At 33.3% G+C, this 25,246-nt stretch overlaps 1 protein-coding gene across 4 annotated transcripts in view; it reads right to left on the bottom strand.

Annotated features, from left to right (window-relative positions):
• VPS13A (vacuolar protein sorting 13 homolog A) overlaps window positions 1–25,246 on the bottom strand; it is a 250,011-nt gene that overhangs the window by 98,314 nt on the left and 126,451 nt on the right. For all 4 annotated transcript variants that reach the window (XR_014020362.1, XM_081278758.1, XM_081278759.1 and 1 more), the window contains exons 40-46: window positions 13,088–13,180; window positions 12,279–12,635; window positions 11,843–11,944; window positions 10,217–10,375; window positions 9,815–10,070; window positions 8,424–8,584; window positions 3,775–3,878 (exon numbers count right to left, since the gene is read on the bottom strand). Coding sequence is in view for 3 of the 4 variants with exons in the window: in XM_081278758.1 (XP_081134884.1) it covers window positions 3,775–3,878; window positions 8,424–8,584; window positions 9,815–10,070; window positions 10,217–10,375; window positions 11,843–11,944; window positions 12,279–12,635; window positions 13,088–13,180 (1,232 nt within the window). In the remaining variant the exon portion in view is untranslated. The remainder of the gene's footprint in view (window positions 1–3,774; window positions 3,879–8,423; window positions 8,585–9,814; window positions 10,071–10,216; window positions 10,376–11,842; window positions 11,945–12,278; window positions 12,636–13,087; window positions 13,181–25,246) is intronic.

Raw genomic sequence — 25,246 nt, 5'->3', positions numbered from 1 at the left:
TTCTCTGGGCCTCCATGTAGCAATGAGAGGGCAAAATTTAAAATATATAAACCAAGTAGTAAATGAAATGTTAAAAGGTAACTACTACACTGTAATAGATAACTGAAAGAGCAAATGTAAGACTGAGGGAATAATGTAGTGTGGCCAACTCTTTCTAAACAGACTGCAGGGTGTTATGCAGAAGTGAAAAATTTTGCGGGGCACAGTAGAACAAATCTGTAATTCTAGCAGCTTGGGAGTCTGAGGCAGGAATATCATAAGTTCAAAGCCAGCCTTATCAACTTAGCAAGACCCTGTCTTAAAATAAAAAGGGTAGGGATGTGGGTCAGTGGTTAAGTGTCCCTGGATTTAATTACCTTAAAAAAAAAATGAAGAAGAAGTGAAATGTTTCCCAAAAAGAGTTCTGAGAAAAAGACTTGAGTTAGAGAAAAATGTGTGGTTAAAGGAAAGTTCAAATAATGAGTGAAGAAGAGAAAACAGAAGATGATCAATGGTAGGAGACTGTAAATAAGAAAAAGTGGTAGAATGAGTGGTCTAGAAACTGAACAACAAATATTATGTGACAAGAAGGAAGAAAACAGATGATGTTAGTAGGTGGATGTAAGATTTATAAAACTGGCAGCAAAAAAAATGAGGGAATAACTTCTTAAGCGTGAACTTAACTCTTCAAATTCGGTTTTTAAATACATACTCTATATTCTAATGAAATTCAAATTATTCTTTATAACTATACAAAGTCCTTACCATTTCATTCCTGTTTATCTTTGTTTATGCAATTATTTCTACTTATGTTGCTGTCTGCATCTAATCTCAACATTACTATATTTTATCTGTTCTTCATGTACCTTCCCCAGAAGTCAATCACTAATCCTTGGTTTTCAACAGTTCCTAGTAACACTTTCAGTAACTCTCTAAAATCCATTTTTTCCTACCTAATATATTTAGAAAATGTATCAATCTCTTAATGGTAACAACCATGTCCAATTTATTTTGGTATATTACAATGTCTCACCCACAACACAACACTTGATAAATATTTATTAATTAAATTTAAGGATTAGTATAGTCAAATTCTATAGAGAAAAATATCATTTGTTAATTTAAGCCCTCATCTCATAAATATTTAAGTGCACGTACATCTAATCATTGAATTAATGCAAAATTCTTGCTGATTAGTCAATAATAACTCTATTAGGGAAGATTAAATTTCATGCAATGAAGTATTATTTAGACTTGAACAAAAGTACAAAGATATTCTTTTCTCTACTACAGAGTCACAAAATATTTGGCAGATATTCTTAAAAACCAGAATGCCATTAACTGTTTTTTAAAAATTTGTTCTAATGAGTTATACATTACATTAGAATGCATTTTTGACGTATCATACATAAATGGAGTATAATTTTTCATTCTTCTGGTTGTAAATGATATAGAATTACACTAGTATGTAATCATATATGCATATAGGGTAATAATGTCTGATTCCTTCCACAGTACTTCCCGCCCCATACTTCCTCCCCTCCCTTCACTCCCTTCTGTCTAATACAAAGTACCTCTATTCTTCCCACCACATTCAGTCTTTGGTTCTATGGGAATGGCTTATTTTGCTTAGCATGATATTCTCTAGCTCTATCCATTTATCAGCAAATGCCATAATTTCATTCTTCTTTAAGTAATATTCCATTGTGTATATATACCATAATTTCTTTATCCAATCAGCTGTTGAAGGGCACCCCTAAGTTGGTTCCATGGTTTGGCTACTATGAATTCAGCTGCTATAAACATTGATGTTGCTACATCACTGTAGTACGCTGATTTTAAGTCCTTTGGGTATATGTTGAGAAGAGGGATAACTAGGTCAAATGGTGGTTCCCTTCCAAGTTTTCTGAGGAATCTCCACACTGCTTTCATAGTGGTTGTACCAATTCACAGCCCCACAAGCAATGTATTAATGTATCTTTTCCCCCACATCCTTGCCAACATTTGTTGTTGCTTGTATGCTTGATGATTGCCATTCTGACTGGAGTGAGATAAAATCTCAGTGTAGTTTTGATTTGCATTTCCCTAATTGCTAGGGGTGTTGAACATTTTTTGTCTATTTGTTGATCGATTGTATTTCTTCTGTGAAGTGTCGGTTCAGCTTCTTAGCCCATTTAGTGACTGTGTTATTTGTTTGTTTTTGGTGTTAAGTTTTTTGAGTTCTTTAATATTGTGGAGACTAATGTTGGTGGCATGTAGTTAAAGATTTTCTTCCATTCTGTAGGCTCTCTCTTCATGTTGTTGTTTCCTTTGCTGTGAAGAAGCTTTTTAGTTTGATTTCAATCCCTTTTATTGATTCTTAATTTCACTTCTTGTGCTTCAGGGGTCTTGTTAAGAAAGTCAGTACCTAAGCTGATATGGTGGAGATTTGGACTACTTTTTCTTCTATTAGGCACAGGGTCTCTGTTCTAGTGCCTAGGTCCTTGATCCCCTTTGAGTTGATTTTTGTGCAAGGTGAGAGATACGGGTTTAATTTCATTTTTGCTACATGTGGACTTCTAGTTTTCCCTGCACTATTTGTTGAAGAGGCTATCTTCTCCCCAATGTATGTTTCTGGCAACTTTGTCTAGTATAAGATAATTGGATTTATGTGGGTTTGTCTCTGTTTCTTCTATTCTGTACCATTGGTCTAAGTCTCTCTTTTGGTGCCAATGCCTTGCCGGTATTTTTTTTTATGATGAATGTCATTAACTATTATTAAATGGTTTAAAAGTTCTTCATAGAAATTTTTAAACATCTTACAAGTTATCTAAAATTTGTCTTTTAACCAACCCAAAAAACTTTCTAGAACATGTCTGATATTGTAAACAACTATTTTTGCTGTTATTCTCTCAACAATTCTTTCCCTCAGCACTTCTGAATTAAGTAATAAAATGCATGTTAGGGTTTGTAGGTCTATCTATGTGAAAATATGTGCCCTGAACTATTAAGACTGCTTTCTAAGCATTTAGAACACCACCATAAACTTTCAGGCTTGGATCAGAAAGAACAGAACTAGGGGACAGTTAAAAACCGTAGTATCACCTTTTTCCTTCCCTAGCATTTTTAGAGTGTATTCTGAAATGGCATTTAAACAAACTACAATGCTTAATTTTACAGAAGGATTATTCTCCAAGATAATCCATTCTCCACAAAAGAGATTATTTTCAATTGTAAATTAAATCGCCCAAATAATATTTATTTGTTACAATGTTAAATCTACAATTGTAAGACTAGCATTTTGTTAATTTTTTCTTAAAACATTTATATCAAATTTAATCAAAATATTATAAACATTTAACCATTAATGCATTTACATTACTCTATCCCTAACCAAGTAACAGAGAAGTGTTTATATTAAAAGATATTTTTTCAAAAGGAATTTCACCAAAATTCTATTATAATAGTTTTGAAAAGTAAAAATCAGGCCACAATATATAAATCTTGGAACCATCAATCATATTCTTAAACATATGTAAAACTCATGAATATACATGACTATGGTTAAGGTGATCATTCTGCAAGCATGTAGTAATTGTTTTACCAGCAAAAACATAAATAATTTACATGGTACAAATTAATTATACATTAAATAATATTTCTTTTGAAAAGAACCACCTAGGATTCTTGAAATCTAAATAAAATAATCAACAGGATAAATTTGATGAAAATTTAATAAGTTAAAAATAAATTTCACATAGCATCTAAAACTAAAAACTTTATGAAATAGCAACAAAAAATAAAGAAAAAAATTACCGGTAAGATGCTAATGGTATGTTGAATTCATTTTCAGGTGAAGCAATTCCCAATAAAGTGTCTCCTTCATAAACAGAGATTGGAATTGAAAAATGATTTCTAATCTGAGAAAGAAAAATAACTCATCTTTAATATTACTACTATAAGAACCTAAACAATTTTTATATGTCCATATAAAATACAGTAAAACAAAGATACTATTAGGCAACATTCATCTTGCTCATATAAACTAACTAGAAGAAAACAGAATCATTTATCCTAAAAAATATATGGAAAGGTTCTCAGCCTTACCAAAAAAAAAAAAAAAAAAAAAGAAAAGAAAAGAAATGAATTTAAAAATAAAACTTCAAATATCTCAAGAGGTGAAAGATAATAATTTCTTCACCTTGAGACAGGGATTAATTTATTTAGAGATATGCTTTTATTTAGGCAGAAACAGAAGAAGAAAATCCACAGAAAAAATATATCAATTTATTATTTATATGACAGAAGTGAAAAATGTGACAGGTTGGAAAATGTTAAAATATAGTTAATAAAGAATCTATAATCAGCATACATACAAAAATCTGTGAAATCATTAAGAAAATTGCAATTGAGAAAAATGCAAACAATATAAGCAAGTAATTTGCAGAAGAGAAAACTTGAATGACCAATAAACAGATGAAAAAATACTCAACTTTCCTAGAAATCAATATGATGCAAATTATAATCATTAGGTATGTTTTCATACCATAAGGCTAGCAAAAAATCACAAGCCTTATAATATCAACATCTAAAAAGAATGTGAACAAGAACACCTGCACACTGCTGATATAATACAAATTGATAAAAATTATTCAGAAAATAGTTGGGCAAAGAAATAAATATATACCTGTTTAAAGACTTAGCAAGTTTTCTCCTGTCATATATCCAGAGAAATATTTACATATATGCACCAAAAAACAGTCATGTTCTCTATAACACTGACCTTACTGATCTTATTAAGAAACAAAGAAACCACCTCATAAATACTGCAATAATTAAGAAAACTTTCTTGCTGGTGATGTTAGCGTTAGAATTCTTGCCTACCATGTGAAAAGCCCTGGGTCTGAACCTGGCATCACATACACACACACACACACACACACACACACACACACAAGACAAAACAATTTTCTTAGAATTGATTATTTATGCAACAGAATATATTATCATAGATAAAAATAAACATATATATATATATATATATATATATATATATATATATATATATATATATATATATATATCTCATATCACCAAATTGGTATTTTCTATAAGAATAAAAAAGCAAATACAGACTAAGAAGGAAACAAAATAGATGACTTCAACTTTACTCATTTTTTTTAATTTGAAGAAAAAAATTTAAATGTCAACATTTGTTATATTCCATGCTGTGGACAGAGAGGACTATATATAATAAACTTCTCAAAGTTAAAAATACAACTGAAAAATCTTCCTAAGGAAAAGATTTGATATCAAATCAGCAATGTTCAGTTCAAATAAGAGACATTAGGTGTAAGTTTTATAATCACATTTTTTGATTACAAATTTTTGAATAAATTTTTCACTCAACTTGCCACTGATACAAATGAAACCTACTAAGATCTACATGCTTCCAATAGTGCAAATTTGGAATGTAAAGTTCGTTACCAAAGTGTGATTTTGCTTTGTTTACCCAGTCAAATTTAGTGTGGAAAAAGTCGGTTGGAAGCAGAGAATAAACTACTTGTTTAAAACTAGGAAAGAAGACCAAATATCTGGAAAAAGGAATCATAAAAGCCTTCTGCAGCCCTTCCCATTTTTCTCTTCTGTCCTTGGGGACACAGCATTCAGTCCCTCTTGCCTTTCTGCCTTCCACCATCTGATTCCAGGACTACATCTTATTGCTACATCCTCTCAGCAGTAAGGTACAATCTTAGAATCACAGTGTTGAGCAGTTCTCAGAAGACACTCAAGCTGGTGCCTCTTGATCCTGGACTTCCCAAGCCTCCAAAGTGTGAGAAATAAATTTCTGTTCTTTGTTTTTTAAAAAAGCATAAGTTTATCCTAAAGTTTTTCACTATACAGCAGCAGAGTAATAGGAGAGGGACATGAACAACTAAGGTAAAAACATTGTACACACACACACACACACACACACACACACACACACGCACGTAATCAAATCCTGGCTCTACTATTAACTAGTTCTGTGAGCTTGACAAATTCTATTTCTCCTGAATACCAAAAGTAATGAACTCATATATGAGAACATTTAATAATACAGGAAAACATAACAAAGAAACTCTAAATCATTCCCATCCATAAATATCCAGGGCACAATCCCTGGATATTTTGTTTATCTGTATAAATAACATACTCCCCACACACACACACAAAAAAAACAAACCTGTAAAATACAACAAATGTTCAGTTTTATATATGCTGTTTTAAAAATCCCTATTCTTGCTTTTGAAAAAGAATGATTTAACATATGGATACATCAGATAATATATTTTAGCAATCCTTAATTCTATTTTTCTTTTTCTTCCTTTTTCTTTTACTTTTCTCCTTCCTTCATTCCTGTCTTCCCTCCTTCCTTCCAAATTCTTTTTCATTTGCAATGGCTCTGTGGAGTACTTAACTAATACCTCACAGATATGCAGCTTGTCTCTTTTATCAGTATTAAAAAATATGAATAGTAATCTCAATTGGTTTGTCTGTATTGAGGGAAGATAAGTAAATAACAATCAACAAAATGTTTTAAGGACCTAATGACATATTTTAGATAAAGTCTATTTAAGGTCATTGCTCTAAAAATTGACTGTCAATGCAAATTTACACATTGAAATAATGGAATATTATTAACACTTTAATGTTACCAAATTCATCAGTTTAGGTGAGACAGATAAATTTCATGAATGAAACAGCTCACTTAAAAGTAACAGAAAAGGCTGAAGGTAGAGTTCAGGTGTAGATCGTAAAACATTTGCCCAGCATATGCAAGATCCTGTGTTTGGTTCCTAATACCACCAAAAATAGTAGTAGATAACAAATCAATTGAAACCATAGTTTAAAACTTTCCCACAAGACACACAAAACATTAAAATTCTAGACAAAGATTCTCTGTGAACATAAATTTAAAAATTTTAATCACAATTTTAGAAAACAGTCCAATAATATACTTCATGATCAAATGAGATTTATCCTAGGAATGCAGAGTTGATGAAACATTTTAAAATAAATTTAATCTATCATCTCAACAAAATTTTTAAGATCTTCTCAATAAGCTCAAGAAAAATGGCAAAAAAAATTGGAAATGATGAAGTAAAAATGTATTTATTTGCAGAAATTATAATTGTCTAAAGCTACACAACGGTTTAAATCTACTAGAATACATGAGTCCAGTAAGGCTGTACAATCTGAGTTAATAGAAAAATAATCTATTTCTAAATGCTAGTAATAGATAACTGAAAATTTAAATTTTAAAAAAAGTCGATTTTATCACATTTTGACAAAAATAAATAACCTGACTAAAATTTAAAGAGAAATAGAAAGAACTAAAGAGGGACAATTTTTACTACCTGATTTCAAGACTTAATAATCAAGATGATGTGGTACCAGCACAAAGACAAACAGATTAATGAAAAAGAACACAAGTTTAGAAATAAACCATCTTATTATGGCCAAATAACTTTTGGCAAGTATCAAGAAAATTTGGGAAAAATACAATCTGAGTTGGAGCAATTGGAAAGTCATCTGGAAAGACTAATCCTCAACCTTTACCTTGCAATGTATACAAAGAATTACTAGAGAGGCTGGGGTTGTAGCTCAGTGGGAAAGCCTTTGTCTAGCATGTGTGAGGCACTGGGTTCAATTATCAGCACCATATAAAAATACATAAATAAAATAAAGTTAATGTGTCCATTCACAACTAAAAAAATATTTTTAAAAAATCACTCAAAATGGATATATGGTATCTCCATATAATGGATTACTTCTCTGCAACTACATGTAACAACACTATTCACAGAAGTTGATACATATAAAATTTTGTTGAGTGAAAGAAGTTAAATTCTACTCTGTATTCCATTTATATAAAATTCAAGACTATATAATAATGCACATTGAGAACAGATTAGCGGATACGTAGGAATGGGGAAGTTGGGAAAAGGGGAAGTTTTTTGGTAATAAATATGTTTATTACCTTGACTATAATCAAGTTTCGTAAGTGTTTTTATACCAAAACTCAATTTAAAATATATGCTGTTTATTGCCTATACCTTGATAAAGCTATATATATTTTTCTAATTGAAAAGAAAGGATATATATATATATATATATATATATATATATATATATACACACACACACACACACATATATATATATATATATATATATACACACATACATATATATGTATATATTATAAAAACCTAAAGAACATATTGATGATTTTTCTTACATAATATCTTATAAAGCCATTCTATAAATAATTTTAAGATATATACTGAACAAATTCTTCTAGTAGTGTGGCTACTGATGAGATATTCTTTGATATTAACCTACTTCTATTATAGTTTGTATCCATTTAGTAATAATAAGTAAGCATGAAGAATCTCCCCTCCAAATCAATCATTTCATACCTGCACTGGTGAGCGAACTGTTATCTTCTTACTTCCTTCTACTGCATCAATTTGACAAACAATAGATCTTTCAACTCCAGATTCTCTGTGTCTTACAGTGTACAGACATCGTCCTACTTTTGTTAAAGGAATCTTATCAGCAGTCGAGTGGTTAACAGGAGCTAAATTAAATACAGATGTTTGAAAGTTTTTACTGTAATTTACCATATATTAATTTTACGTATGGTAAATACCAAAATATCAGATGATGGTCTTAAAATTTTATTTTCTGTGTTTTGTGATATGGAGATTGAACCCAAGGGTACTCTACTACTGATCCACATCCTATTTCTTTTTTATTTTTATGTATTTTTAAATTTGAGATAGGGTCTAAGTTGCCCAGGTTGGCCTCCTGAGTAGCTGGGATTTTAGGTATGTATCACTGGGCCCAGTTTAAACCTTTTAAAAATATCTAAGCAATGATAATTATTATTATAAAATTCAAGAATAGTGATCTCTGAGTTGCTGTCACTAATACCTTGAGACAGACATTGGAAAATACTAAAGGAACTGAAATTTTTTAATTTTCATTTATTTCAACTACTTCTGTAACTTTTTAGCCATATCTTGGATTTGATTAAACAAAATTTTGTATATACTTACCTAATATATACATGTTGTATTGAGTTGTGAAGTTTCTTATTTATATGAATTTCACTCACTTTATTCCCAATCATAGAAATGTTAGTGCAAAAACAAACAGAGCTAAAACTGATCAAGCCACTGACAATGCTCTGAAACACCCATTATGCATTATTTCTTAACTAGAAGAATGAGCAATATTTTTGTAGTCTGCTCCCTGTCCCCCAAATTGAATTACCTTTTTCAAATGATGCCCTCTCCTCGATAGCTACATAAATATCAGAGTATCAGAAAGTGGTAAGGGTAAAGATTTGGAACTGTTTTTCATAATGACCAGGTAGTATGACAATTTAAGAATTTTGTATGAATTCAAACTCTTTGAATTCACTAAGCTACAAAACTGGTAGAATATCTAATACTTTATACCACATATGACTAAAACATTCACCAAATACCTATGGTTTATAAAAACTAGAAGAGATACAACATTTTTTCCTCCCCACAATAAAGCAGTTAACTAGCCTGCTCTAAATAAATGGAGAACATAAATAAAGCAGATTTGAACAACACATAATTAGTGATGAAAGAAACCAAAGTGCTGCAAAGGCAAAAAAAAAAAAAAAAAAGGCCTCAATCTATTAAAAATCCACCACCACCATCCCAACAACACACACACCTACATATATACCATATAGCTTATACACATACACACTACAAATAGGTAAAATGTAATTTTGAATAAAACGTCAAGAAGGAAATTTATCACTTACTAAGAAGAATGAAGAAGAGTTTGCTGCTTAGGCTGGTCATTGCATTAAAATGGTCATTGTCCTTAGTTCGTACATAATCCATACTTAAACTTTGCATATTTTGTAATGTATATGACTTTGCCAGAGGAACATTGAGTACACTAAAAGAATCACTTGGTGAAACAGAGATCGTAAGTCCAAGACAATTTAAAATCATAAATGGTGCTAGATCCCTTACAAAGACAGGTGCAGATCCAGTAGCAGCTTCTGTAAATGCCTAGTGAGGAACAGTTTTCTTAAATGAAAATGTGAAGAACTAAATGATAAGCAGAATACATGACAATTAAATTAACAATAAATGTACTCAAAAAAGGGGTCAACTCAGTCCATTATATCAACATTAAAAGTTTCAAATTTTCTTACCTTAACTAAATTACTTAACATTACAAGGCCACATTTGGATAATGTAATGTTTAACTGATCTTTTGAATAGAAACTGATGACAGTTTTATATTCTGGCACTTTGTAGTTTTCTTCTTCAGAATCTGACTCAACAATAGCTTGTTTTGCTTTCTTTTTCATCTAAAATGATAAATTGTGACATATAAAAAAGAATTCACTTCTAGGAACACAACATAATTCATTCTACAAAGTAAAAACAAACTTGAGACAAATCCAATAATATTGTTATTACAAAGGGCAATGAATTCATTCATTCCTAAATTTACTTGTACATGCCATCATTAAGAATCAATAACATTTACCCTGTTTTAGGATTCAAAGACCTACTTGCCATGCATATTCTGACGTAAAATTTACCAAAGGAATTCACTTATCTAAATCCTTCATCTAAAAATATCTCGAAAATTAAATCAAGTGATATAATACATTAACCTGGGCATGCCAGGCTAGCCATTTCTGTTGTTACTTTAAGTGGCTTTAAAGCCCCTAAAAATTTGTTTGTAGTTTGACTAGTCACTATTAGGCAGCAAACATGCTGGTAATACTAAAATCTCTGCTTCAGAAGCACTATTTGTCCATCTAAAAGCCCTGATTATCATGGTTACATAAATTTACAATATCTTTTAAGAAAAAAATATACATTTTTCTCTATAAAGTTTTTATGGATAGAAAGATAGATAAGATTGTTAGAAAAATATTCCCTCCAGAAAGTAAAAGAAACCTGGAATAGACCACAACCTAAAAGAACACATAATATAGCGAAGAATGGGGACTGCAGCTAAATTTTCATACCATCTATTCTACTTTGTAGCTATTATTACTTTATGGAAGTCCATTAACCTCTCTGGTCTTAGTCCAGTTACAAATGTTGATAAAAACTGCATCATTTTCAGTGGTGGTGGTGGGGGTGCATTGTGGGGATTAAAGCAAATATATTTTATTCAGAACAATGCCTTATACATCAGTAATGTTAATTATTTGTATTAGAAGGACAGGTAGCACTGGCTTTGGATTTGAAAATCACATTCAGAGGTCAAATAGGAAAGAATGTGCGCAAAGTTGACAATGAGAAAACTTCAACTTTGCTATGATTAAAATTAAAGTGTCTAATGTGGTGTAGACATCAATTTTTGAAAACTTTTTTAATATATCTCTGGTTGTATATAAAGTATATTGACACCAATTCGTGTCTTCATACATGTACGTTGGATAATGATGTCCATCATATGCTACCATCTTTGCTAACCCCCTGCCCCCTCCCTTCCCCTTCCACTCCTCTGCCCTATCTAGAGTTCATCTTCTGTTCAGACTTCAAATATACTTTGATGGGGGATAGTAATACAAAGTCAGGCATGTAGAGTGGCAAAGAGTATATGGAAAAATCTCTGTATCTTCTCAATTTTGCTATGAATATAAATGGCTCAAAGTCATTAAACACACACTTCATAAATATATATACACACACATTATATATATATATATATATATATATATATATATACATGTTATATACAAATATATACATAAATATATACATAAATATATATATATATATATATATATATATATATATATATATATATTTACCTTGATTCCAAGATTCCATGGTCTAAAGTCTTCAGTCTGATCAATTTCTAATGGTTCAAGCAATGGCTCCCATACACCAAACATTTCATTATAATAATGAACCTAAAGAAAGAATTTTTAATCTTTTTAAATGAATTGAAGCATCTTGATAGTTTAAAAAATGATCTTCCACAATGGTTCCTGTAAACATGACTCTGGCCATGCTATTTCTTCTGCATGAAAAACACACTGCATGTCATTCAGGAGCTTCCTACAATATAATCCCTCCCTCAGCACCTTCCTCGATTGGCTAACAAATAATGGTCCAGATTTGCCCTTCATAATTTACTTGAGATAAAATCCTCTCTAAAGGCAGAAATATCTACATATAATACCTAAAATATTTTATGCATAGTACTATTTGTTATAAAAACTACAAGAATAAACATATGCTTACTTCTAGCTCAAGCTGACAGTGGAGATTTATTAGACTACTCCAGTTTTTGCCTTCCCCTGAAAAACATGACTTTGCCAAAAGCATAGGCACTGTTCTATGACCAATTCCAGCCTCAAGAACCAGAAAAATAGAATCAATGTTCAATTTCATCATCTCTCCTTTGGGTACCAATTCAACTGAGGGAGATATTTTTTCAGTTTCATTTGACCCTTCAAGAAACCACATTTTTAAATTCTTTGTATCCTTCTTTTCCCATAAATGTGCTGAAGAAGAAGCCATCTCTTTTGGGGTGGTTTCTTTAGTTGTATAAAGTGCTGAAGTTATAGTAATCATGGTATTTATGATAACTGGTGAAACCTAAATGGAAAAACAAAATTTCAAAATACATTAAATATATTTGCTAAATAATCATAAGCAATTAATATTAAACATTATTAACACAAAATAGGAGATATAATTTGTTGCTTACGTTAATTTTTACATTACTACAACTAACTTCAATCTGTTAAGTATTTACATGAATCTTGTAAATACTGAACTATCAAGTATAATTTCAACTATATGTACTATAACGATAGTAGATATTAATAAAAGCTGTTGAATGTCAGTAATAAAACATAGAATAACATACATTATAAAAATATATGCTAAAAATTTTACAAACAATGTTTCATAAAACTTATCAAAAACTAATTTTTTTTGCTTATTTAATGATTTAAAACTTGCTATAATAATTGCTTGTTTCTATGTTTTACTACTTTTTTTTTTAAAGTGTACTAAAAGATTTGAGTGATTATATTTTAACCCACCTTTAGTGTAAGGGATTTTACTGAAATATCAATCACTTGTGGATCTGTACCTGTCTGAGTAGACTGAAAAAACAAGTCACAGGGCTGCAAAACCTATGAGAAAAAAAATTATTACCACTAAATTAACATTCAAATATTAAAATATTTCTATTTCAAGACCTTTATACTAATAAAGCTATGTTAAATAAAAAGTAACTAACTGTAAACAACCAACTGATTCAACACTTCTTAATCGCTAATCATTCTTTATAATAAAGTATTAATAATTGCATTTGCAATAATGTTAATGTAACACATTAAATAGAAATGTTATTCCCCTGGTTCTGGCATTTATTTAATGAGGAATTGAGTTCTAGAAACCTCATACTCAACATCTATAACATGAGAATAATAATACCTATCTCAAGAACTAAGAATCAAAATATTTAACAATTGGTTGGGCATTAACATCAAAAAGTCAGAATAGGGGCTGGGGCTGCAGATCAGTGGTAACAGTGCTTGCCTAGCATGTGGGAGGCACTGGGTTTGATCCTTAGCACCGCATAAAACTGAACAAATGAATACAATAAAGGTATAAAAAATCAGAATACCCATTTGATCAAAACGTCAGTCAATATACGTACTACTGAGTATCAAATGATTAGCAGTCATTTTTATCTCATTCCATTGTTGACATAAATTAATGAGACAGTACATTTGATCATAAATCTTACAATTGTCATCCTATAAGGTGGCTCTGAACATGTGGCCAATAAAATATAGAGGTTATACTCTTAAAGTCACTGCAGCTTCCATCACTAATGATATTTTTATCCTTCTCTTTGGTCACCCACTTTGGCAGAAAATATATCACAAGCAGTCCTTTGGATTCTTGCCAAGTAAAGCTTCAGAAAACTGATTCCCCAGCTGACAGCTTCATTGCAATCTTATGAAGAATCTTAAGTCTGTATCACCGAGCTAAGAGAAGACTCCTAGATTCTTGACTCTTGGCATCTTCATTTTATAGTCCCCTAGACAGGATACTAAATTTTTCCTATTTTTATAGGGAATTCCAAGGGAATTCAGTTCCACATGCTCACCAGTATAGCAACCCCAATCTACTTCACTGTTTTGCAAAGTAGAATATATCCCAATTTTTCTCATTTTATTTTCTTCTGAGGGTTCAACAATCATCTAAAGGGCTTTATCTGAGAAGAGAAGTGTCAGACCGAAGTGTTCATATAATAGCATGCAAAACATTTGGAGCAATGTGGCTGATATTATCAGGAAGACACATATTCCTGGGAAAGATAATTTCACTCCAAGAGAAGACTCCTGGTTCAAGGGCATGGTATTGGCATCAGCTCAGTTCTGGTAATGACCTTTTTTGCTCACAGAGTCCAGAGGTGGCACATGGCGTCACATGGCAAAAGACAAAAAAGCACACATGCCTGTCTCAACACTTCTTTAATATTCTTAAATATATGAAAAATCTAAAGAACTTACACTATGTATTTTACTTCACTAAAATCACTAAAATAAAATCTTATCACAGTATTAATCCACTGTACAACTAAAATGAAAAAAGTTCATCTACATAAGGAAAAGCTATAAAAGGCAAGGCAAATTGAAAATTTACAAATACATTAGGTGTACTAATTAATTCTGTAATATAATTAAAAACTAATTGAATTTTCCCTAACTGTGGTAAGCAGAGTTCTGTCCTCTGGCCTGTCGAATAACTTATGTCTCTCCCAAATGCAAAATATATTTACCCTTTCCTAAAATTTATGTATTTCATCATATATCTGACTTGTATGTCTCACTGATTCAAAATTTCATCTATTTTTTATCAATGTAAAGTTTAAAATGTAAATCATAACCAGCTGCAGATGAAGTTCCAGGATGTAATCCATTAAAAATAGTTTTTGAGACACAATTTCGCTCCTTCTAAAACTTGAGGTGAGTTACCAGCATCCACCACTCACAACACTTGAAGGTGGAATACACTAGGACAACAGTTTACATATATTCCAGTTCAAATGGGGAAAAAGAATGAAAAAAGAAGCCAACAGAGTCCAAAACAATTCTGAAATCTAGCCAGGCAAATGAGTTTCTTGATTCAGTTTTCAAACCTGGGAATAATTCTCTCTCAGCTCCTCTCTCTAAATCTTCCTTCCTTCTTTATAAAAGATAGGGAAAATCTGCACCTTTATAGTTTTATCATTCTTCCCCTCAATGGTAGAATTTTGGGGGTTCAAGAGTCTCTATTCATTTGATACTCAGTCCTTGTCAGTCTAAATATAATAGTGTTTCAGGCAAAATAATTTTCTCAGGAAGTCTGCAAGTCTTTTGTGGATTTCATGAAAATTCATTCCATTAGACAAAAGCCACATCCAAATATCTCTTTTTTAAGAAAACCTGGTCTCCTCATGAGAAGACTAATGAGTAACACCCTTGTGCTTTCTAGAGGCCTTCTGGATTAAGATACCAAACAAATCCTAATCTTGTGAAGGGGACCTTTAAGTGACTGAACACTTATCTTCCTTAGGTGTTAGCAAAACATTATATAATCACACAATCTTTTCTCCAGATTACCCTCTAGACACCCATTCTGCTTTCTAGAAGCTTTTGCCATTTGGAAAGGCTGAGAATTATCAAAACCATTAAATTCTGGTTCTTTTAAACATTTTTCCACAATTTATTTCTGTCTTCCAGTATTTTATTATAAACAGCAAAAAACCAGGTAAGTGGCAATCTCTTTAGTTATACATGCCAAACTTTGTCACAAGTTCCATTTTCTATGTAACCATAAGTCAATTCTGTGAAGTTTTTTAATCACTGTGTACCAAACTCCTCTTCCAACAAGTTTCCAATAATGTACATTTTATTCTCCTTTGAGTCCTCACTGGTAGTGTTCTCCTTCACCACATTTTTGTCAAGAGTGTGTTTGATATAATTAACACTTACTCTATCATTATCAAAATTTCTCTAATGTCTACTTACTGCCCAGTTCCAAAGATGCTCCCACATTTAAAATAAATTATTACAACAGCATCTTACTTCTGGAGCAAAACACTATACATATTAGTTTTATAATACTGTGAAACAAATAACCACACATTTAGTGGTTTAAAATAACACAAATGTATTATTTCCTAGATTTATGAGTCAGGAATTTTGATGAAATCAAAATTGAACATGTGGCCAATAAAATAAAACATGTGGTGTTTATCTTTTTGAGTTCTTTATATACCCTACAGGATTCATCTTAAAAAGGAGGACTGACTATGGAAAGACCTGCTTTCAACTTCTTTCAAATTGATGGGGGAATTCACTTCCTTGTGGCCCTAACACTAAGATCCCATATGTATTAAGTCAGTCAGGGACTACTTCCTGTTCCCCAGGTCCTTGCCATGTGGCCTGCTCCTTGACATGGCAATTTTTCATTCAAAACAGCAAGCAGGCGTCTCCCTGATGCTTCATCATATTTCTAATATCTCACTGAGAAGAATCACACTCCCCATTAACACAAAGTCAACTGATTAGTAACCTAATATCATACATAGGGGAGAAAAAACTGTGTAGAAACAACAAAAATCGGGGGAAGAAATCTTGGAATTCTGTTTAATACACTTACAGAGAAAACTAAATTGGAAGAAAAAAATCTAAAACCATTCCCTCAAAGCAATCACACAAAAAAATATTATTATTCTTTTTTTGGGAGGGGATCTCTTTTATTTAGGATCTATATTCAGAGACTCTGTCTATAAGGAATCCAGAAAAATTTACCCTTGCTCAGTTTTCATATCTGAAATGTTTATTTCCAGGGTTAATTTTTTAAATTAGTTTTAAGTAGAGAAATAGATAACAAAAATGAAGCAAAATGTCTAGCCTGTCTCCTGAATTCCAGACTCGTATATCCAACTTACAATTAACATATCTAGTTGAATGTTTCTTTTTACTTTTAAAAAAAATTTAATTTGTTATATAAGATAGCAGAATACATTACAATTCGTATTACACATATAGAGCACAATTTTTCATATCTCTGGATGTACACAAAGTAGGGTCACACCTTTCCTATCTTCATACATGTACTTATAGTACTGATATCCACGTCATCCCACTGTCTTTCCTACACCCATACCCCTCCCATCCCCTCCCACCCCCTTTGGGAGTACACCCAATCTTCCCATACCCACCTCCAAACAACCACATTATGAATCAGCATCCCTAAATCAGAGAAAACATTCAGCATTTTTTGTTTTTTTTTGAATTGGCTAACTTCACTTAGCATTATATTCTCCAGTTCCATTCATTTACTTGCAAAGGCCATGATTTTATACTCTTTTAATGCTGAATAATATTCCATTGTGTATACATTGTCTTTATCCATTCATCTACTGAAGTCCTCTAGGTTGGATGCACAATTTAGCTATTGTGAATTGTGCTGCTATAAACATTGATGTGGCTGTGTTCCTGCAGTATGTTGTTTTTAAGTCCTTTGGGTATAGACCAAGGAGTAGGATAGTTGGGTCAAAGGGTGGTTCCATTTCCAGTTTTCTAAGGATTCTCCAAACTGCTTTCCATATTGGCTGCACCATTTTGTAGTCCAACCAGCAATGTATAAGGGTGCCTTTTCCCCCTTATCCAACACAAATTGTTGTTGATATTCTTTTTTTTTTTCTATGTGGCATAGTTTATTTTTTAATGATTTTTTTTAATTTTTTTATTGATTATTTAAAGCATTACATAGCTCATGATATATCATCTTTCATACATTAGACTCAAATTGTGTTTTGTGTTGATATTTTTAATAGCTCCCATTCTGACTAGGGTGAGATGAAATTTTAGTGAGTACTTTTGATTTGCATTTCTCTAACTGATAGAGATGTTGAACATTTTTTCATATATTTGTTGATTGATTGCACATCATCTTCTGAGAAGTGCCTGTTCAGTTCCTTGGCCCATTTATTGATTGGGTTATTTGGTTTTTGGTGTTTAGCTTTTTGAGTTCTTTATATACCCTACAGATTAGTGGTCTATCTGATGTGTGAGTGGTAAAAGTTTAGGCTCTCTTTTCACCTCACTGATTGTTTCTTTTGCTTTGAAGTTTGAGTCCACCCCATTTATTGATTCTTGATTTTATTTCTTGCACCATAGGAGTCTTATTAAGGAAGTTGGGGCCTAATCTGACATGATGGAGATTTGGGCCTACTTTTTCTTCTAATAGGCACAGTGTGTTTGGCTTTAATTCCGAGGTCCTTGATCCACTTTGAGTTGAGTTTTGTGCATGGTGAGAGATAGGGGTTTTATTTCATATGAATTTCCAGTTTTCCCAGCACCATTTGTTGAAGAGTCTATCTTTTCTCCAATGTAAATTTTTGGTGCCTTTGTCTAATATAAGATAACTGTAATTATGTGGGTTAGCCTCTGTGTCCTCTATTCTGTACCATTGGTCTAGAAGTCTATTTTGGTGCCAATATTATGCTGTTTTTGTTACTACTGCTTTGTAGTATGGTTTAAGGTCTGGTATAGTGATGCCACCTGTTTCACTTTTCTTGCTAAGGACTGCTTTAACTATTCTGGGTCTCTTATTTTTCCAGATGAATTTCATTGACTGCTTTTTCTATTTCTATGAGAAATGCCATTAGGATTTGGATTGTAATTGCATTAAATCTGCATAGTGCTTTTGGTAGCATGGTCTTCTTTAATTTCTTTCTTTAGCATTCTTTAGTAGTTTTCATTGTATAGATCTTTCACCTCTTTCATTAAGTTGATTCCAAAGTATTTTCTTTTTTTAGAGGCTATTGTAAATGGGGTAGTTTTCCTTGTTTCCCTTTCAGTGGATTTGTCACTGATAAACAGAAATGCCTTTGACTTATGGGTGTTGATTTTATATCCTGCTACTTTGCTTAATTCATTTACTAGTTCTAGAAGTTTTCTGGTGGAATTTTTTCATCTTCTAAGTATAGAAAAAATACTATTATTCTTAATAAGTAAGATAACTAGCATATGACTTAAAAGTCAATATACTAGTTCTATGTACTTCGAGCATAAGAAACTATAATGATGTATAATATATAATCAGATTCTCAACATAAAATTTATGTTATCTCTCCATCTTATAGAAGGCAAAAACAAAAGAATAAAAAATATATATAAATACATGTAAACGATTTTACACATGAAAAATTTTAATTGGCTTTTGTCCAATTAAATTAGGCGTTTAATTTAAGTCCCTGAAACTTTTGGTTTGAATTTCACAAAATGCCAATTAAAAATATTCAAGTTGTAGAAAAGTTTCACATGTATTTGTTTTCTCACCAAATTGCTCTGTCCAGTTCTCTAAAACTGAACATGTAGGTGGTTCTCAACCATCAGACTGTTCATGCCAAAACTACACACTCAAGTTCTCCATAATGCGGTCCACAGAGTTAAACTTCAGGTTGCAGAATACTTTCTTAAAAGGGATTATTTCCCTGCTAGTGATATTTTTGACACCAACTACATCCAGTGTGATTTTATTGCCACTGTGGCATTCTTTTATAGAGAGACAAATCAGCGGGGTATTCAGCAGAAAGCAGTGTTTATAAGTGCCAGCACTGGCCCAAAGGATTCATATCCAAAGGCTGAGGACTGAACACAGCAGTCATTGCCTTATATCACACTCTTGCTAGTTCCTCTTTTACTTGTCAGCTTTTGTCTCTCATATAAAGTAATACACGTTCTGATTAGGCATTTTATTCCTATAGTATAGAATTGCAACAGTGTTACAATAAAGCGGTGGAATGTGTACATTGATACTGATGGTGCCATGTTATCTATTCTTTGTTCTGAAAAAGTTCCTATCACACTCTATTGATTTATTCTTTTTTACTACTATAACCCCCTCACCATATTTCTCCCTTTGTTATATGATTTTTACTGTGGAGACTATTAGTGCTTCCCCTTCAAAGAAGCAATCTTATAAGGTTCAACCAAATATGAACAAGCACTTAACAAATGCTCACAATCTCTCGCGTGGCCAGTCACTCGGCCCGCGCGGGCCCCGCGGCGCCGCCTCCCCTCCCCCAGCCCGCAACCCCTCCCCGGGCGTCGCGAGGGCCGCGGCTGGGCCGCTTCCACCGCCGTCACCACTTCCTGCGGAGCTCATTAGAGCAGACTCTTCACCGCGCAAGTGAGCCCCCCACCCGCCGAGCAAAATGGAACAGCTGATGAGTGACAATTTAAAATCTAAGGGATCCAACATGGTGGCGGGCGCGGAGAGAGCGCGGAGAGATCAAGTCTCTGACCCCTTCAGCTGTGCAGGCATAAGGAGACATAAACTGTCTAAATGCTGTTTGCTCAGGATCACTAGGCAATGCTGAGCTGACTTGGATCTGGGGCGAACAGTCTGGGCCTTTCAGAACACACCAAGCCCAGATCGGCTGCATTCAAGCTCCGGTTAGCCTGCGTCTCATGACTCAGCACTAACGATCCCGCTGAAATAACTGGTCGGCCCTCCTGAACTTACAGAGGTAAAAGCCAACCGAGCCTTCATAGGCAGTGGCCACAGGACTGAAACGGGCTTGGGAGAGACAGTCAGGACCCACCCGTTGCATTGGTCACCTGGCAAAGGGAACGAACGGTCACCATTTGCATGGGATACCACCATGGCAGAGAACTGACGTCACGGGCGGAGGAGATAACTTCATTGAAGCCAGCGGAGACAGGTGTGTAATCCCCTAGCCATCTCTCTCCACACAGCAGAGAAATCTTAAGGGCCCCTCCCAGCTCTCCCGTGAGCGTGATAGCCAGACCAAGGGAATCAGGAGTGGTGCGGGACTAGCAGTGCCGAATGCCCGGTACTGCTCCCACCAGTGCTGACAACTGAGGTCCCTTGCACTAGCTACCGGGGGAGTGGCTACTAGAGGGCAAGCAAATTTGCTGGGGGTTCTCAGCCCCAAGCTCTACAAACTTAGGGTCTGAAGGAGGCAAACAGGGAGAGTATGCCCAGACATTCATGAAAACAGGGCTCCCAGGAGCACCAGACCTGGGATGTAGCCAGTATTGTGGTGAGCGTCACAGGTGAGCGGGGCCTGGCTTGAGGAAACACAAGAGAAGGCCCTAGGCACTCAGGATTGGAGACCCACACAGTCTGGGAGGAAGAGCTGCTGCACAGTGATTGGTTACCACCTACTGAGAAGAGAAGCTTGGCCCAGTGGGCACAGCTCCACCTACTGGAAGAGAAGTTAATCGAGCTCTATGACTGCATTTATTATTATTATTTTTTTCTTTCATTTTAATTTTTTTGTTGTTGTTCTTTAACTTTTTTTAAATGTGTTCAATTTTTTTATTATTATTATTTTTGTTAAACTTTAATTTCCATTTTTTTATTAATATTATTTTGTTTATTTTTTTGTTTTAAATTTTTTTCTTTCTTTCTTTATTTTCTGTTTCTTTTTTTTGTCTTTTCATTTCTTTTCAATTTTCTTATTCCCCTTTCCTTGAATTCTACCTGCCTACTCTCATTCTCTTTAGTGACTTGTTCCCTTCCCTTCTAATATCTTTCCTCCCAACCATCAAATAAATTGATAGGAGTAAACAGTAACTCAGCAGTCAAACAGAACAAGAAGTAACATGAGCAGCATAAAAAAGCAAGGAAGAAAAGGAGTAGAAACAATGCAGGACAGCCTAAATATTCAGGAGGACCTAGAGGCATCAGAAAAATGGTCAATTAAAGAACTCAAGGAACACCTTAGACAGATGGAATGGAACCTTAAAGAGGATATGAGACAGCAAATCCAAAAAGTGAAAGAACACATTGAAAATGAATTACATAAACAGATAAAAGAAGAAGTTAAGCATCTTTATCAGGAGATAGAGATTATAAAAAATAATCAAACAATAATTCTAGAAATGAAGGAAACGATAAACCAAACTAAAAACTCAATTGAGAGTATCACTAACAGAGTGGAGCAAGTAGAAGCCAGAACGTCAGATAATAAAGACAAAATATATCATCTTGAAAAGAGTCTAGCCAACTCAGAAAGGCTGGTAAAAATTCACGAGAAAAACATCCAAGAGATTTGGGATAACATAAAAAAACCAAACTTACTAGTCATTGGGATAGCGGAAGGTACAGAGATTCAAACCAAGGGAATGAGTAATAAGGTTAACAACGGATTTTTCCTCACAGACGCTGAAAGCGAGAAGATCCTGGAACAACGTATTTCAAACACTGAAAGACAATGGATGCCAACCAAGAATTCTGTATCCAGCAAAATTAAGCTTCAGATACGACAACGAAATAAAAATCTTTCATGATAAACAAAAGCTAAAAGAATTTGCAGCCAGAAAACCAGCATTGCAAAGCATCCTGAGCAAAACACTACACGAGGAAGAAATGAAAAACAATAACCAAAACCATCAGTGGGAAGTGCCTCGGTAAAGACAGAGGGCGAGGGGAAAGATAATCATGGAGAAACAAACTAAATTTTTTTAAAAAAGGATAAATAATCAAACATGGATGGAAGTACAAACCATATATCAATAGTAACTCTGAATGTTAAGGGCTTAAACTCTCCAATAAAGCGACATAGGCTGGTATCATGGATTAAAAAAACAAATCCAACAATATGCTGCCTCCAGGAGACACATCTGATTGGAAAAGACATACACAGGCTGAACGTGAAAGGTTGGGAAAAAATATACCATGCACACGGTCCTCGTAAGCAAGCAGGGGTGGCCATACTCATATCAAATAAAATCGACTTCAAGACTAAGTTAATCAAAAGGGATAAGGAAGGACATTATATACTGCTAAAACGAACCATTTACCAACAAGACATAACAATTATCAATATTTATGCACCAAATAATGGTGCTGCGACGTTCATAAAACAAATTCTCCTCAAGTTCAAGAATCAAATAGACCACAACACAATAATTATGGGTGACTTCAACACACCTCTCTCACCATTGGACAGATCCTCCAAACAAAAGTTGAATAAAGAAACTATAGAACTCAATATCACAATCAATAACCTAGACTTAACTGACATACATAGAATATATCAACCATCATCAAGTGGATATACTCTTCCCTCAGCAGCACAAGGATCCTTCTCAAAAATAGACCATATATTATGCCATAGGGCAACCCTCAGTAAATATAAAGGTGTGGAGATAATACCATGCATTTTATCTGATCATAATGGAATGAAACTGGAAATCAATGATAAAAGGAAGGAAGGAAAAATACTACATCACATGGAAAATGAACAATATGCTACTGAATGATCAATCGGTTAGAGAAGACATAAAGGAGGAAATCAAAAAATTCTTAGAGATAAATGAAAATACAGACACAACATATCGGAATCTATGGGACACAATGAAAGCAGTTTTAAGAGGGAAATTGATCGCCTGGAGGTCATTCCTCAAAAAAAGGAAAACACAACACATAAATGAGCTCACACTTCATCTCAAAACCCTAGAAAACGAAGAGCAAAACAACAGCAAATGTAGCAAAAGGCAAGAAATAATTAAAATCAGAGCGGAAATCAACGAAATTGAAACAAAAGAAACTATTGAAAAAATTAACAAAACTAAAAGTTGGTTCTTTGAAAAAATAAGATCGACAGACCCTTAGCCATGCTAACGAAGAGAAGAAGAGAGAGAACTCAAATTACTAACATATGGGATGAAAAAGGCAATATCACAACAGATGCTACAGAAATACAGAAGACAATTAGAAATTATTTTGAAAACCTATATTCCAATAAAATAGAAGACAGTGAAGACATCGATAAATTTCTTAAGTCATATGATTTGCCCAGACTGAGTCAGGAGGATACACACAATTTAAAAAGACCAATATCAATGGATGAAATAGAAGAAGCAATCAAAAGACTACCAACCAAGAAAAGCCCAGGACTGGATGGGTATACAGCGGAGTTTTACAAAACCTTTAAAGAAGAATTAATACCAATACTTTTCAAGTTATTTCAGGAAATAGAAAAAGAGGGAGCTCTGCCAAATTCATTCTATGAGGCCAACATCACCCTGATTCCGAAACCAGACAAACACACCTCAAAGAAAGAAAACTACAGACCAATATCTCTGATGAACCTAGATGCAAAAATCCTCAATAAAATTCTGGCGAATCGGATACAAAGGCACATCAAAAAAATTGTGCACCATGATCAAGTAGGATTCATCCCTGGGATGCAAGGATGATTCAATATATGGAAATCAATAAATGTTATTCACCACATCAATAGACTTAAAGATAAGAACCATATGATCATCTCGATAGACACAGAAAAAGCATTCGACAAAGTACAGCATCCCTTTATGTTCAAAACATTAGAAAAACTAGGGATAACAGGAACTTACCTCAACATTGTAAGAGCTATCTATGCTAAGCCTCAGGCTAGCATCATTCTGAATGGACAAAAGTTAAAGGCATTCCCTCTAAAATCTGGAACAAGACAGGGATGCCCTCTATCACCACTTCTATTTAATATAGTTCTCGAAACACTGGGCACAGCAATTAGACAGACAAAATGAATTAAAGGCATAAAAATAGGAAAAGAAGAACTTAAATTATCGCTATTTGCGGAAGACATGATTCTATACCTAGAAGACCCAAAAGGGTCTACAAAAAAACTACTAGAACTAATAAACGAATTCCGCAAAGTGGCAGGATATAAAATCAACACACATAAATCAAAGGCATTTCTGTATATCAGCGACAAAACTTCTGAAACGGAAATGAGGAAAAACACTCCATTCACAATATCCTCAAAAAAAAAATAAAATACTTGGGAATCAACCTAACAAAAGAGGTGAAAGACCTATACAATGAAAACTACAGAACCCTAAATAGAGAAATAGAAGAAGATCTTAGAAGATGGAAAAATATACCCTGTTCATGGATAGGCAGAACTAACATCATCAAAATTGAGATACTACCAAAAGTTCTCTACAGGTTTAATGCAATGCCAATCAAAATCCCAACGGCATTTCTTGTAGAAATAGATAAAGCAATCATGAAATTCATATGGAAAAATAAAAGACCCAGAATAGCAAATGCAATTCTAAGCAGGAAGTGTGAATCAGGCGGTATAGCGATACCAGATTTCAAACTATATTACAAAGCAATAGTAACAAAAACAGCATGGTACTGGT

The sequence above is a fragment of the Spermophilus citellus genome, assembly GCF_964194105.1.
Source record: "Spermophilus citellus genome assembly, chromosome: 2".
In the NCBI taxonomy this organism is placed as follows: domain Eukaryota; kingdom Metazoa; phylum Chordata; class Mammalia; order Rodentia; family Sciuridae; genus Spermophilus; species Spermophilus citellus.
Note: the sequence above shows the minus strand (reverse complement) of the source record. Positions and strands in the feature narration are given on the sequence as shown.